At 41.1% G+C, this 16,468-nt stretch overlaps 3 protein-coding genes across 3 annotated transcripts; 2 read left to right on the top strand and 1 right to left on the bottom strand.

Annotated features, from left to right (window-relative positions):
- Nucleotides 1–274: 274 nt before the first annotated feature.
- On the bottom strand, nucleotides 275–5,107 carry crabp2b (cellular retinoic acid binding protein 2, b). The gene is made up of 4 exons (XM_084563801.1): nucleotides 4,769–5,107; nucleotides 2,699–2,877; nucleotides 2,249–2,365; nucleotides 275–578 (listed from the first exon to the last, which is right to left on the bottom strand). Exons 1-4 carry the CDS (start codon nucleotides 4,848–4,850, stop codon nucleotides 528–530), a joined length of 429 nt encoding a protein of 142 aa, XP_084419927.1. The 5' UTR covers nucleotides 4,851–5,107; the 3' UTR covers nucleotides 275–527.
- A 2,890-nt stretch (nucleotides 5,108–7,997) lies between these two features.
- On the top strand, nucleotides 7,998–9,822 carry mrps21 (mitochondrial ribosomal protein S21). The gene is made up of 2 exons (XM_084563802.1): nucleotides 7,998–8,102; nucleotides 9,342–9,822. Exons 1-2 carry the CDS (start codon nucleotides 8,020–8,022, stop codon nucleotides 9,520–9,522), a joined length of 264 nt encoding a protein of 87 aa, XP_084419928.1. The 5' UTR covers nucleotides 7,998–8,019; the 3' UTR covers nucleotides 9,523–9,822.
- A 2,866-nt stretch (nucleotides 9,823–12,688) lies between these two features.
- ciarta (circadian associated repressor of transcription a) lies at nucleotides 12,689–16,073 on the top strand. Its single transcript, XM_084563612.1, has 6 exons — nucleotides 12,689–12,885; nucleotides 14,071–14,400; nucleotides 14,491–14,566; nucleotides 14,674–14,752; nucleotides 14,863–15,007; nucleotides 15,295–16,073. The coding sequence occupies exons 2-6, from the start codon at nucleotides 14,071–14,073 to the stop codon at nucleotides 15,673–15,675; spliced, it is 1,011 nt and encodes a 336-aa protein (XP_084419738.1). The 5' UTR covers nucleotides 12,689–12,885; the 3' UTR covers nucleotides 15,676–16,073.
- The last annotated feature ends 395 nt before the right edge of the window (nucleotides 16,074–16,468 follow it).

The raw sequence follows: 16,468 nt of genomic DNA, 5'->3' as shown, positions 1-16,468 counted from the left end.
CCCCCTCTCTTTGCCAAATGTCTCTCAAAGTTTATAAAATATGAATTGTGTTTGAGAGTTTTCAAACTAATCAAGTTCATATTGTGCAGAGCACACGGAGGACAAGGTGCTGGATGTCAAACGGAAACATATAAAGGGGAAAGGGTGCGGAATAATCAGGAGAGTACGAATGGCAGACAGTCATGTAAAGTGATACGGAGACAAGACGACAAGGGAATGGGAGGTGCAGGGAGGAGGCGATGTAAAAAACAAAATCTTGAACAGCAGATTTATATAAAACAGTTTATTAACATCTTTAAAAAGGATTTAGACACTACAATAAAGTGTTTGTTTTTTTTAAAAAAAGGAATGTGTGACATATGATACATGAAGGTTTGCTGTTATAAAGGCAGCTAATGTACCGACTGAAGCCCCTTTCGGCACAGTGCACTCTTTGAGCGAGACACGGCCCGGGGAGGAGGACAAAGATGAAGAAAACAAGGCGAGTAAATGTAAACCAGACATGAAGTATTGTATGACAAATTTCCTCATTCCCTCTCATAAACTCTGGTGCAGACAACATCACCGGCAGTCATTGTCTGAAAGAAAACAGCAACAAAAGGACGGGTTTAACTTTTCCTGCGACTTCCTGACAAGACGACCGTCACAGAGGGCTGAAACTAATAATTAGCAAAACAAATACTGATAATTTAATTGATAAGAAATGGCCGAGAACATTGTTTGCCAGGTCGTGGAATTTCGGCATGTCGCTAGTTTTGCCTCTTGCTTTTAGCTGGAAAGAAAGAGGCCGATTCAAGAGAGTTGGATTTTGGTTCAGAGTCAGAAAGTCACTCTGAAGGAGAAGAGGAGATTTTTATCTCAAAAGGCATCGTTACACACTCAGCCAACCACTTTCCTCTTTCAGCTATTCAACTCCTGGAGCTCATTAAATGAATCCTGCTCACTTTTCCTAACTTTTCCACCAGAGTTACGAGGCTGTCACTTGTGTTTTTTATGTACTAATGCTCCATTCATGCAGCGACATCCCACTTAGTCAGACTCGGAGGTGATCCTGCATTACGGTGCATTCACAGGCACCTCGGATGGCCTCGTTTTCTGAAACCCTTTGTCCAACTTTGTTCGTTTGTTCGTGTGCTAGCCAGTCGAAACGTGGAAGCAACATGAACGCTTCAAACGACATGTGTTTATTTGAATGGTTTAAAAGTGTTTAAATAACTCATGGCTGGTTCTTTCCAGTATTTATGTGACACCAGATAGCAAAGGAAACGGATCGGGGCAGTCGTGACATACAATGATTGATTTCAAACATAAGGTCTGTATTTGCTCAGAAGTGCAGCCTTGTGAGGGATGGACATGCAGCGTTCAAGAGCCAAAACTGTAACAAATTTGGGTTTGGGGTAATTAAGTCCGCAGTGTTTCTGCATCTATGCATTTCTGCAAATTTAATTTTCTGAGTTGTTCTGACCAAGGAGAGGTGAAGCTTCCCAGTTGGGAACACCTTTTTCCAATTATTTGTTCCAGTAACATGATTGCACAATCGTTTCAAGACGATCAATTAGCCCAGTCTCCTACATTTGCTGTGTTAGATTTTCAAAACAAAGAAGAAAAACCCACATACAGACTTTTGATATATCGTTTTAAATTAGGTAAATCGAGTTAACATTTTATTTTATTTAGTTATGACGGTTAGTCATAGGAGGTCGATGTGTGTTTTCCATCTGTCTGTAACTATGATTTAAAAATGTGACTTGAATGTAGCATTAGCCTGGTGTTAGCCTGACTGTACCCGTGTTTAACAGGTACAAGAAGAGCATGCTAACAAGCTAAACTACAATGGTGAACATTGAACATTAAGTCTCCATCAGTGTGAGCACGTTAGCATGCTAATGTTAGCCTTTAGCTCACAGAGTCTCATAGTCTCATAAAACTGTCATAACGTAAATCAGCTTTATTAGCTGAGTATATATGTACACATACAAGGAATTTCTTCTCTGCATTTTACCCTCCACTTCGAAACACAGACTAGTGTTGGGGGGGGTTGGCTGCCTTGCCCAAGGGCACTTCAAGTAGACTGGAAATGTTACAACCTGGAAACTAAACATAAGCTTAAAAGTATTTTAAGGACTATAAATCATGTAAATTATTACTATAAAGCTGCCAGACTACATTCATCTTAATTCGCTGCGCTTTAAAGTTTTTTTAAACCCTCTATGAATTTGTGTTTTGGAGCCGTATGCAAGATAATTACCAGTATGAGTTCTCCGTCGTTGGTCAGCTCTCGGGTCCACGCTGTCTTCGGCCCGTCACCTTTCTGTAAAGTCTGCTCGCAGCTGATCTTTCTGTCGGTTTCCCACTTGGGAAAACTCTGCAGGGATTCATGCGAGTGTACAGTTAATGACCGACATCAAGTGTAAGTGCTTTGGACAGCGACGTTATTGGCAATGTTTGGCTTTGGTCATAACTGGATCTGAAATCGCTGCATGTCAGAACATTTTTACGAGCTGCCACGAAATACATCCTTCATCACTCACTCAGCATGAATAAATGAAGAACAGATCTCTGCATTATCACCGGCGCTGGAGTTTCTCTGAAATGATTCCCATATGTTGCTTTTGTGGCTATAGCTCTGCTGTCCTTGGCTAAATCCTGGTATCCTGGCAAATGTGCTGACATTATACAGGAATGTTTCACCGCGTACCGTGCAGGGTCGTCCGTCCACTGTGGCCTCGCTGAAGGACTGACCCACGGTGAAGGAGACGTTGGTGGTGCGGACGCTGGTGGACGTCTTGATGGACAGGCTCTCTCCCTGCTGGGAGATCTCCACCGCCGGGCTGGAGGCGGCCGCCACCGCAATCTTCCTCAGGAACACATTCACACCTGTACACACACACACACACACAAACTGGATTAATGTCAAAGTGGCAGCTAGCGGTGAGGTGGTCTGCAGTGAGTGGAATGAATGTAATCACAGCTGTGCATACCAGTGGTTTTGAATGTTATACCCCAAACAATAGGCTACATTTTAATCTGATCACTTACCTCGCATTACTAAACCTTGGATGAAAATCAACGTGAAGAGCTGCTATGTTTACTTTAGGCAGTTTATTTTAACATTATGTGCTAATACAGGCGTAAGTGGAGAATCTTTGGAAAATAAATATACTTCCTTGGTGTTCAATGAGCTAATCCTCAAAAGCAGCCATGTTAGCCCTATTGTCTTGTTTTTTTTCCCATCTATAACAAAGGTTATGAATGCAATGCTTTTATTGGCAGCCCGAACATTTCCACAACAGTCTGCCGTCTTGCAACACAATAGAATAACAAGCCAATGCATTGTGATGAATTTCTGAGATTCAAGTCTGTGCGTGCTGACTTTATGAGGACTAAAAAACTTACGGCGTACGCCTCAGGAATACGGCTGCCAGTAATGCAGAGCATATGCGGTCTTTCACTTAATGGGAAACGATGAACAAAACCGCTGGTATGTAGGGCCCTTTAAAACCGCTAATTACAGTGACATTTTTACAGGCGCAACGAAATTAATATTCAGTCATTACACACTGAAGCCAGCATGGAGCTCGTTAATGTGCATAGTTAGGGCCTTATTTCAAACGAGTGAGTTAATACCAGACGTCGTTTCACAGCTGCAAAGGCTTTCGTTTGATTTTGTGAGAAGATGATTGTGCGCTGATCGTGTGACATGTTGAAATGGCTTGTAGTTGCTTTTCATCGTTACTCCAGTGCTTTGAAACAACAGCGCTGGACCCATGTGCCAGTGCCTTGCAGGCCCACATTCACACTATATCCGTGGATTTGCAAAACAGCAAGAAAAAGTAGGTATAACCTTAAGAACATTTGGCCGACCCACTGCCGTGCAAAATATATAAAGTTTGAAGGACTGGCTTAAAGTCTGTTTGTAGAAATGTGATGGAGAATACATAGAAGCTCCCTGTGGACCCTTCAGGTTTTCGCCATTATTCATGCGAGCTGGACCGGCCTCAGAGAGATCAAGACAGATTCAGATCAGACCATATTTGCTCATGCAGTGGTACTAATAGAAGCAAGACACACACACACACACAGACACACACACACACAGAGAGCCCTAGATTGGGTCAGAGAGGCCCCAGGCAGTGAAGGAAAGTCAGTCTCAGAGCTGGCTGGCTGCTGGGGCCCATGTCAAGGCTTAGTTCCGTTTACACTGGCTCTAATTACAACCGCATGAGGAGGACCCCGCTTCAGATGAGTCTAATCTAACATTCCTCCACAGGCTATTTGTCTTCGGATTTTTAATGGATGCCACTGGATGCCCCACGCCTGACCTCTCGCTGCCGCCCTCTGCAATAGAGGACTTATGCACTGGATACTGCACAGCCAGCATGGAGCTTAAAACTGTGTCCAGGAGCATGTCAGCAGGAGAGGTGCAAGCCAGTTAAACTGAAGTGAGAGCCACTTCAGAGCACTTTGGCCCTCCAGTTGACTCCCGTGGATTTCCATCTGCCATTGACTAAATGACTGACAGGTCTTTGTAAGGGAGATGCATCCCTCTTCCTTCCTTTTTCACCCCCTTTTTGCATTTTAACAATCGACCTACAGGTTGATGAATAAACCAGAAAACAAAAAGTGGCATCAAAGACTGAGACATTCAGCAAGTATTTCTTTTATTTTAAGGTGGAAACTGGATGTATTTTGGCTTTTTCTTTTCTTTTCTTTTCTTTTTTTTAAAAGTAAGCAAATTAAATAAATAATGAAAAATGCATTCACTCACCCAGCGCTTTCAAAAGTTCCTCAAAGTTTTCCGAGGACTTCATTTTCCATTTTCCTGAGAAATCGGTCACTTTATTCTCCATTTCAGTGCGCGCAGTTGCAGAGATGACTCTTTATTTATAAATTTATTTATTTGCAGATTAAAAGCTGACCCTTCGCTGCAGACGCCTCCTCTCCGCTCGGTATCTGTGCCTCCCTCTCTCCCGTTAACCGGCCCGTGAAGTCGTCTCCTCCGCCCGCATCTGCGCCTCCGCCTCATTGGCTGACAGCTCGCCTGGGGATCCGATGCCGGTCCAGCCAATGCAGAGGCTGGTGGCAGGGAGGGGCTTTCCCTCTCCCACCTCTGTCAGCATGGTGAAAGATTTGAATACGAGCTGGAAAACGCACTTCCAGTAAGCGCTTTGATGGTGATGAGCAGCTCGGATATTAGGGCGAAGTGTTAATTGTTTTTCTGAGGACGGTGCAAGTTGGACGCAGCTATTTGACAAGAGGTTCAGAAGAGTAGGTAATGACACCGAGTGAAAGGTTTTGTTTGATTAAAACACAAAATCATTTAAGGACTTGCAGCCACGTGTTAAGTTCGAGGAATGTGTAATCAGATATCAGGGTTAATGTGTTTAGTTGGGGGTGGTGGGAAAGCTGGTAATGAAAGAGGAAAAGATAAGACATCCAGCTGGAGGCATCCATCCAGGAAAGTACCATCAGCACTGTCACTCACTTTATAGACAGGATACATACTGTCATTCTAAATAGTTGCTTTATCTGCATCTAAGTTTATTCTCATTAATATTTCAAATCAAACCCTTTATATATTCTTTGTACATTTGCATATTTTTTATCGTTTCTTATTTCTTCCCATGTTTTTTGCACCAGACGCCAAGACAAATTCTTTGTGTGTGTGAGCATACATGCCCATAAATCTGATTCTGTTCTCACTAATGCACAGTACTTTGAATCACCTTTTAATATTTACAATGCATCATTATCAAATTATTAACAAGAATGAGCTTTTACATCATTGCAGCACAAATAACGTTTACAAATTCAGGGCCGTGCAATCACTGCACATATAATTCTGTTTTTCTAATAGAAATTAGGATCCAGTTTGGCAGTTTGACTCAAAGTGGATTCTAATTTAATCAAAACAGATAATTGGCTAATACAAAACCCACAGTAAACATTACACGCTGAAAATCAAGTTTGACAGACTGGGCGGATAACTTAATTATGACAAAGTAGAGTCAACAATCAGTGCAACAGCAAAAAAACAGTGCTAAAGTCACAGAATACTGGGATTAGCAAAAGAAAACATTGGCATTTAAAAATAGAGAGGCAGTTATTGGCTTTTTGACTGCCATTCAGTGAGCGTCTATGATCTGATTTAATGCTGCCCACGGCAGGAATGTGCAGATAGCAGGCGCGGTGAAAGGAGAAAACTCACTGAGAAGTCAGAGGTCTGCAGCTCTTCATCTACTAGCTCACTGCGACCGCCCCTTTCTGTACCATGACTCTCTGAAATATTTCAAACTGATCCGCTGTCAAAAATGACAGATGGCTTGTTTCGTAGAACACGTTCTTCGCCAATTAGGAAACATGCAGTTTGAAATGAAGCGGTCTGTATTAATATCCAGATGTGTGTGTGAGATCACATTTGCAGTAACTTAATGCAGCAACAGTTCTCTCTGTGAATGTTGCAGCCACCCAGTACCTAATAGTGTAAACATAAAAATATTGCAGTACTTTCATCTGTGGGCCCATTGTTTCGCCTCATTCTGTGATAGATTGTTACCTATCAGACATTTGTTTGAATAAAAATCTTTGAGGCTGCCACTTTAAGCCAAGAGCTATGTGCATGTTTGAAATAAAAGACAGTTATCTCTGTGAAAATGTTAGCGTAAATTAAACTAAATGATGAGGTTAATACGAGTTAAATGAAAGGTAATCACTTGATTTACAAAAGTGAAAACACATGGTGCAGATCCCACTGAAATAAAAGCTGGAAGAGATTCACAACAGTAAATTAAAACAGTTTGAGACATCAAAACACAATTTGCACTCACAAAACTGCTATAAAATGGAGCAATCACAAATGATAGAACAACAAGGGTCTTATAAAAAGGCTTGCTTGGTCATATCTGACAAAACAGAGGATATACCAATGTCATTCCCAACTGAGGTTGTCATAGCAACAAGTAGAATGAGCTGTAGCTGTTGAGTTGAGGGGAATAAAACTTAATTTCTTTAAGCTGTTCTCTCTCTTTCACTTCTTTCTCTCTGTCTCTCTCTCTCTCACGTACACTCGCTGCCAAGAATATTTCATCAGGTCTGGATCAGAAGGGATGCCTCTGGAAACACGATGCACCGCATTCACCCAACAAAAGGAGTCATGATGTTATCTGTGTAGGTTGTCTAAGCATTCCTCCCTGTGGCACCACGCAGATCCAGTACCCTATAGGGTTACAGCAACACGGGGATTAACCTCATCGCCCATTTCAGGCAGAGAAAGGGCATATAAAAGCACTTTTGAATGCAAATTAGACCTACCTTCCACTCCAGCACTCACCGCTGGCTGACCTCAGGCTGAGGCACGCAGAGGACAACAGCAGCTCAGGGATGAGAAGGAAAAGAGGAGAACGGCCCTGATGAAAGATTAACACTGGACACTTCTGTCCCTGCTGCTATGACAACAGATGTAGCTTCATAAATCTGTGTTTCCCCTGAAAGCCATCTCCGTTTATGCAGACAATAATGACTGCAGTTTGGTTCCATGTGCTGAAGGGAGCCGGAGGTTTGTTAAGTCATTAGTTCACATGTAGTATATTTATTTGTTTTTGTCCAAGTGACAGAGCCTGCGAGGTTGCGGGCAACACAGAGGATTACGAACAACGAACACAAATAATAACAATATTCCTGGAAAAATAATAATAATAAAAGGTTAAGCTGGTCAGACATTTTCAGGTTTTAATCTTTCATCTAATGAATTTTAAAGAAAGGATTAGAGATTTAGATCTGCATCTGTGTAAAAATCACAATATATCTGTGAATAAAATTAAAGATTTAACATAAATGTCGTTATAAAAATATTTGGGGGGGAAAATCCTCAAAACAGAACAGTGATCATTTATAATAGTTGTGTAAAAGCGTCACCTAGCGTTGATTTATTCAGCTGTTTCTTGTATTTCTTGCGTCCGGAACCTTGAGTACTTCGGCGTTTTCAAGCCGGATGACAATAGACGAAGCACCGGTCTCATAATGGCGAGGCACCTTCGCTTCTTAGCGCGGACGGTGATGGTCCAAGAAGGCAACGTCGATGCGGCGTACAAGAATTTAAACAGGTCAAACTCATATAATTAAATTTAATATATATTTTATGACGTTTGTTGTTATTCACGCAGTGGCGAGCTAACGTTAGCCTAGCCGGCGTTAGCCTTCCGCTCAATGTCAAACAGTTGCGGCTGCGCAGTGGACGCATATGTTAGTTTTGGTTTTCTGGTGAGTTTAGGGATTATTTTTTAAATATACATATGTATATACAAATATAGATGAGCTAAATCAGACTTTACATTGAATTTGGTTAAATTCTGCCCTAATATAGTTATGTATAATCATATAGACTCATAGTCACGTTGCAGACAGTGTTGTAACCACTGACTGTATATACAGGTTGTAACGTTATGTCACAACAGTACCAGCAGTATTTCAGGTTTAAAAGGAGGCTCACATCAGTCACGTTTGTGTGGTTTTAACTCCATAGAGCTCAAAATAAATCAGACAATGTGTGTCTGTATAGGATATTTTAATCTGTCTGAAAGTAAGGTTGAAAATGAATAATTTGCACGCAGTTCAACAGTAACAGCATTTGTAGTACTGTAGTGCTGTTTTGTGGTTGAATATAATTATTTTAAGTTTAAGTCCTTTTTTCCCCCTCATGTATTAGGGTCAGGTGCAGAAGCAGGACCTCCCAATGTTGCCAGATACATTTAAGATCGTGTTAAAGGCTTTTCTGTTGTCTTATTTCAAAATGATATTTAATACACATACTATGTCCTATGGTTATGTATGAATGAGCCGTAATAGTGCTTCTACTACTAAAAGGCATTGTCAGATACACTTTGTATATATTTAGAAATATACACTTAAGGAGTCTAAAGCTTATTTTTAAGTGTACTGGTTGTGTGTATATGCCTTTAGGTTGTGAAGTTATTATGAGAACTTAAGTTGGCAATGTTTCCTGCTTTAATATTGTTACTTTTAAAAGTGTTTTTAAAATGCCTTGATGATCAAAGTATCCCCTGTATTTAATATAATTTGCAAGAAATTCCTCTGGTGGCTTCTTTCCACCATAACTGTTGTTAGCTGACAACCCCTTTTTTTTTATTTTTTTTTTATGTTAATAAATGCAGACAAATCTATTTTATGTTTAAATATGTATTAAACGTTTTTAGGATCACATACGTTTGGAACCGAGCTGTGTCACTTTCCCCACTCTTCCTGTTTATCTATAGAGCAGAATAGTGCCTTGAATGCAACCAGAGTCCCACCGGTTCACTTGTAGTTTTCTCTATATGCTCCAGGGTCCTTTCTCAGGAGGGGATTGTGGACACAGTGAGGCGCAAACGCTACTTCGAGAAGCCCTGCGTAGAGCGACAGCGGAAGAACTTTGAGAAATGCAAGCGCATATACAACATGGAAATGGCCAGAAGAATTGCCTTCACCTCCAGGACAGACAGACAGGATCCCTGGCTCGGCCGCTAAGGAGATGAAGTGTTTTGGAAAAGGATGTTTGGATTGGTTGAGACGGGCTCGGCTAAGTGGAAGAGGCTGGAGGGACACGGGGGGGGGGGGGGGAATACTCAGAAAAGTGATGTTCGCATTTTCACATTGTTTACCTGTAAAAAGGAAGAAAATGTTTGTAGATGTGCATCCATTAGTAAGATGACCATTTTTCCATGCAGGAAAAACTGGTTGTAACGATGAGGTTCATGTTTTGAATATTCCTAATAAATTCATGATAGTGCATTTGTTAAAAATGCACTCTATCATTTTAACAAAGACCATCTGGGATATACTGTAAACTCACTGTGTGCATGATGAACTGTAGGTGATATATTGTCCATATAAAAGGTTTCGGAATCGGCTCAATGCGACCTCCTTTGCTGGAGATGTTTTTGTGTGAATTGGGTCTCGGCTCAGCAGTGGTTTGCTGTAAATTAATTCAAGGTCACTTCTGCACAGTGTGACGTCCGCTGATGATGGCGGTTACCTCCTGCAAGCCGCCATAAGCGAGACACACCGGCAGGTGCACATCTGTCAGACTCCAAGCTTTCACTGCAGGGGACTCTAATGTGTGCATTTGCTTTTGCTTCAGTCACACTGGGAAAGTTAAACATTATCACCACGCTTACTTGTCTGAGAGGTTACCAGGTCATGTCGATATCCTGTCCAGCGGGCAGTGGGTGGCAGTACCATAGATGACCTATTTACACCGAAAAAGGTTGTCCACACTTAGAGGATCACATCATAAAAAATATCTCTTGTAGCTTGTGTCGTTTTGCATTTTATTTGCCCAAGATTCTCCCTAAAGTATAGCTAATGTTAACAGTTTTTTGTTTTTAGAAACTGGAGCGTGTCTTTCCAAAAAAAGCATTTTAGCAGTAATGAGATTTAACTGGAACTACTAAGTGATGAAGAAATAGTTCCTAATGAAAACCGTTGATGCTGTTCTGTAAATCCTTGTTAAAATGTAATTTTTCTGTGTCAGCTCCACTGTATTTTGGTGGGAGAGACACATCTATTAAAAACCAACCCTTCGGCATGGCTGCAAATCATGAATGAGTGTGGAAAACAAGACTTGGACAGCCCTTCATACATGAATTATTCAACGATATAAAGTAATAAGTGACTGGATAGTCCAAATTCTTTCATTATTTCTTTTTTTTTATTATTTTTAGTAGGGAAGGGGTCACATAAGGATTCATTCGTTTAAGTTGAGCTGCTTCTAATATAGGCTGTGCAGCTCTTGCGAAATGTACAAATGTTTTTCTTGGCCCCTGCCCAAAATACACATGCTGCCACTTTCCTTATGTCTGACGAATGTCATCTGCAGGAAAGGCAAGACTGCACACATGCCATTTCGGATCCATTTATGAGCACATATTTATGATTTTTGTTGCTGTTTGTTCCTTAAAGGGCTCCATACACCGTATGCTAAATAGCTTAGATCCCCTGTTTATTTTGTAAGACAGGTTTGTCCAACCAAAATACAAAAGCTTGCATGGGAACTTCATAGCCAAATTCCAACTGCAAAAGACGTCAACAGTAGATGTTACATGCACACGATGATCTTTATCTTCAAATCACGAAGTAGAGCCAGCCTTCAGCTGCATGCATATAGAGCTGTTGTTAATGACTGTTTGCATGGTTTCTTTATCAGTGCCTGTCTGCACTGTTTGCGTGGTCACAAGATCTGTTTCGCAATCCAACAAAAAAAACAAACAAATCTGGAACTAAATGTTCTGATATAGAACATTTAGTGAACTTGCTTTTATAAGACGACAATGTGGTCGATTGTGTGTCGTCGCCATTGTTTGAACTGTAATTAAGTTTAGTACCAGCCGTGACAGGTGCTTGAACGGAGACTGTCTCCTCCACGCCCAGATTCGCGGCTGCCTCTAGTTTGGCTTATGCCATGCATTCACTTACACTCCCTGTTCATGTTCATGCTGCCACACCTGCCATGCGTTCCCTAATATTAAACCGATGTTAATCATTATTATCATGATTATCTTTCTTGGTTTTAGAGGGGGTGTTTGTACTGAGCAGTCCCCGCATCCTCCTGAAGGTAGCAGGATTTTGCATGCAACATGAGAAGAAGCGACTCATTCCTCCAGCTTATAACTTATTATGTAATTATGTAAGGCTGCCTCCAAAGTCCCCCCGCCCTCCCTCTCTCCCTCTCTCTCTCCCTCTCTCTCTTTCTCTTCTTTCTCTCGGCTTTAATTAGCCTGTGATGCTGTATTTCATAATCTCGTCTGCCTTTCCCACGTTTACTTCAACAGTGATGAAAACTAGGGATTCTAGCATTTATCTAAAACTACTATACCCACACTTGCCGGCTTATTGCACCAGTGAGAGCAAATGCGTGGTTATGTAACAACATGACACTAAATCTTAGTTTTGTAAAAGTTATTATATTCAGAATTGGTTTAAAATAACTGAGAGAGCTGTTGATTTAACTGTGTTGTAGTTGTACTGAACTGTATTGCACATTGCACATCATGTTTCTATTATTATGACCACCCTATTTTAGTCAGTAAACAAACATCACAGTGTAACAACATCACAAATGACATCCTCCAAAATAATGTTGACTTATCACCTTTCTGATGCGGTTTCAACATAAACTGAACTTTATAATAGTCCTGAAGGGGGGTTGTAGTCCAGGACCGCTATATTAGGACGTGTTTGTTTTCACTAGTGTTCCTAATAAACTGGCATGTTATGAACTTCATATATCCTGTTGCATCATTAATACCTATTATTATATACTTATACTTCATATTATTTTGCATGTCACTTGATTTGTTGTGTTTACTTGCCATAAATCACGTTTAAAAATAAAATTAGATTTATTACAGTGGGACACATGCGACCCAATTTGAATAACAAAATTTTGGGCACACGCCTGCTGCCGCGTGCTGTTCCTCCAGTTCTCGACGCCACACCACCCACACGTGCAGTAGTCGGAGGTGCGGCGAGATGTACGCATGCACCGTCCAACCGTCGCCTCGAACGCCGCCGATTGGCCGAGCGAGCGGGCCAATGAGGCGAGAGCGAACGTCTCCTCGGCCAATCGCGGCTCTGTACCCGTTCAGCACGTGTAACGTCCGGTGCGCTCTCTGGGTACTCTGTGTACAGGTTGGAGATCTTGCCTGAGACAAAAGTAGAGCGGAGACGCAAGTGACCGAGAGGGACTGAGCGTCAACGGATAACAGGACTCGGAGCCGCGCTCTCACAAACAGAGCCGTTAGCTTTCCGGAAATTCTTCTTACAGTTTAAATAGCGTTGTTTATTTGTTTTTCTTTTCACTTGGGAATCTAATTCTACTCTAACCCTAAGGTAAAATCTGTCTTTATTTACAAAAACGTGGCTATTTTTCAAACGTATAATTTTATATGTTAAATAGAATAACGTCTGTTTTAACGTCTGTTATAGTTTCTGACTAGCTGACTTCAGAAACAACCCGTTAAATACAAATAAATTCAGTTATTATTTTTGTTTTTGCTGTGTTAGCTAGCTAACTGTGTATCTAGCAAGTTAGAGTATATATATACATAAAAACAAACAAAAACAAAATAATAACAGGGCGTTTTATATATATATATATATACTTTATATAAATATATAACACGTAGCAGTGCCTGTTGTAGAAAATTACAGCCAACCGCTGTCCTCTAATGACCCAGCTGATTTCAACTGGAGACCACCTGTGAGTTAATGTATTGCCAGCCCATGTGACCCTAACCTAAACGCTATACCAGACCTAACATTAAAAACCTCAACATTACCAAGATGAATCAAATCCACGGAGATCTGTGCACAGAAACCTAAACACAGCCACAGGAGGTGGACATTTTTTATAGGAACAGCTCTGATAGCTCCGTAGTGTGTGTGTGTGTTTGTGTTTGTGTGTGTGTACATGGCACTCATGGACTTGGCACCGCACCACCTTGTGCAAGTACTTTGTGTACTTTCATGCAGCGTGATAATCTATCAAAGTTGATCATTGGCTTTCTTCTCGCCTTGATTATATTGGACTTGTTCAGGCCTGCTGAAGACAACACGGGCATCTCTCTGCAACATGTACCCTGCTGTAAAACCATTATATATATATATATATATATGTATTGATACTATACAATAAGGTGTTTGATTACATGTTTGTAATATCTCTGTGATAAGAGAAAAGAGAAATATGTTTGTGGTGAAATAGATTGTATTTTTCTTGTCTTGCATCATACAGTTAAGTGGACAACTAAGTAATATAATAACAAGCGCCTCTGTTTTATGTGTCAATATGAGTGTGCCAAATAACTAAGAGAGAGCGCAATATTGGAATAAAAGTACCTTTTATTTAGCCCAAACCAGACTGTATTAAATGCTCTAAAGAAAAATTTAGGGATGGCAATTTCTTAAAGGTGATTCTTTGTGAAACTAACAAACATAACACATGTGCAACTGCCGCTGTTTCAGCTTCCTGCCCAGTTCAAAATAATGTTGACTGGATGTCTTTGTCTCCAACAGATGAATCCACTGGGCAGTTCTTCCAAATGGCCTTCTTACGATTCGCTGCCCTCCACCTCGAGCTTTCTCCTCAGCGAAAGCGAGCAAACCGAGGACGAGACGGACATCTTCTCAGAGGGAGAAGACAGCGGAATAAGGAAGTGTCGCTCGGTCGATGACAGACTTTCTGGCCTTGATTTTCCAACTCATCCGGATCACTCAAGGTCTAAGCGTGATCAGACTGAACGTTGCTCTGACATAGCGAAAAGTACCGACTCATCACCTTCTGCGGGAGCCACCACGTTACGAGCATCGTCAGCGACACCCGGGGACTTGGCCTTCGCTCAGAAGGTGAGCTCCCTTCGACCGACACCTAGCTTGTTTTTATCTGTCAAATAACAGATCTGGGGTGGTTGTAAAACTTGTCTTTATTTTTTTCAGTGTGCTGATATGCACAGATATATCCATCCGTTGCTTGAGCTTCTACATGGATTAAAGCGTGGGCGATTTGAGAGAGGTACGTGGACGAGCAATATCTATGATTATCACAGTTTATTGTCTCATATCCTGAATTAAAACCACTATGCATGTATGTATTAACATTTGGATGTTATATGTTTACAGGTTTGACCAGTTTCCAGCAGAGTGTTGCCATAGACAGACTGCAGAGAATCCTTGGAGTATTACAGAAGCCTGAAATGGGGTACGCCAAATTGGCATTTTATACAACACGAAGCACCCGTAATATTAATGTCAGTGAACAAGTGGGTGCTTTCATTGTCATTAATGTTTACTCCTTTTTTTTTTCTGCAGTGAGAGATATCTTCACAATCTCCTGCAGATAGAGATGCTGCTCAAAACATGGTTCCCTCATGTGACAGTGGACATGTCAAGACAGACCACCACTCCGAGATTCACACCACACTGGCGCCAGAGTCAGCTCCACATCCCGGTTAAGGTGAGCTTCTGTCTGGATGCTAACAATATGATAGTGGCTTTGCAAGTGTGCATTAATCAAAACGTGGCTTTCATAACCCAAAAGTGTAAAACAAAAGTACAACACAGTTTGTTTTTGATTTAAAAAAACGTAGAAAACAGCAAAGTGAAAAGAAAAGTGAGAAAGCAAAAGCAATATATATGTGTTTTAAAGATTTGTAGAGTGAGATAAAGATGAAACTGAGTCTGCATATTTGAACTCCTCTGACTTGTTCTGATTGGTCAACCGGTTTTGCTTCCTCATTGCAGAAGAGAAAACTGAGCTGGTTAGACTCTGATCACACGAGCAAGGTCCCGACCAAGCATAATAACCATCAGTGTGGAAAGAACGGCAGCAGCCATGCTGAGTCTTCACTCGACACTGTTTCCACGTGTCTGCCCGGATCGCCGAAAAAACGCAAAACTCAAGAGGAAGAAACAGTCAGACCAGCTGGGGACAGCTGTACAGTTGGACACGGGTTTACAGACAGGACATTCACTTTGCGCAGGCCGACATGTTTATGTGCCGAGAGGGAAAATGAGAATCAGGAACGACATGAGTATTCTCCGCCTTCATCTTGTGGCAGCGTATCTACTCAGGACAGCTCGGTGTCCTCAAGCAACACCAGTTCCAGAAGTGACTCACCTTAGCTGGCCTTAGCTGACCTTTGTTTTTTACATGGAGGTGCTTCAGCCAGAGTAAAGGCAGTGGGCCGACCTGATTACATAAGCATAAAGTTGGGTGTCGAGCCAGGCTGCGAGCACATTAAACCAGAAGTGGAGGAGGAGGAGGAGGAATGCAGAGACTCATTAACCCCTAAATATCCAGCATGGGTTTTTTTTTTACGACACTGTTGCACTATATTACCAGGAACTCTATGTCTGTTAAAGTATTGCTTTTGTATACACTAACTTAAAATGTGTTGGAAATTATTTTACACATGTAATGTGTTAAAGCTGCCCGTGCTCTGTTTTGTATTTATTCATATCATGGAACGTAGCCCTGACACTCGCATCATCTTGATTAAAAAAAACCACTATGTCTTTTATGAATGTGAGGAAATTGTTGGTTTAAAGTTTTAAGCTGAAACAATCTGTCAGTTGGATATAAAATACTTTTAAAGCGAAAATGTCCATCATTGTGGGCCTTTCCACCATTTTCCATACATTTCACAAACAAAACATTTAAACACTAAACTGAGAAAATAGTCGGCAGCTTAATTGGGACGTAATTTTTAGTTGCCGCTCTGGCGCAGTTCAAAAAGTGACGCCCGGATTATAAAGAACGTCTTTCCAGCTGACTCATTGTAACATATGATCTGACACAATGTGCCAAAACTGAACCATTTTACATTATCATACCATATGTAGCGTATTTATTTATTTTTCTAGTAACACACACACACACCATCATCGTTTCTATCTATACAATTTAACAATCGAT

Source organism: Chelon labrosus (genome assembly GCF_963514085.1).
Source record: "Chelon labrosus genome assembly, chromosome: 16".
Lineage (NCBI taxonomy): Eukaryota > Metazoa > Chordata > Actinopteri > Mugiliformes > Mugilidae > Chelon > Chelon labrosus.
The sequence above is the reverse complement of the archived record's forward strand: the minus strand, read 5'-3'. Positions and strand labels throughout refer to the sequence as shown.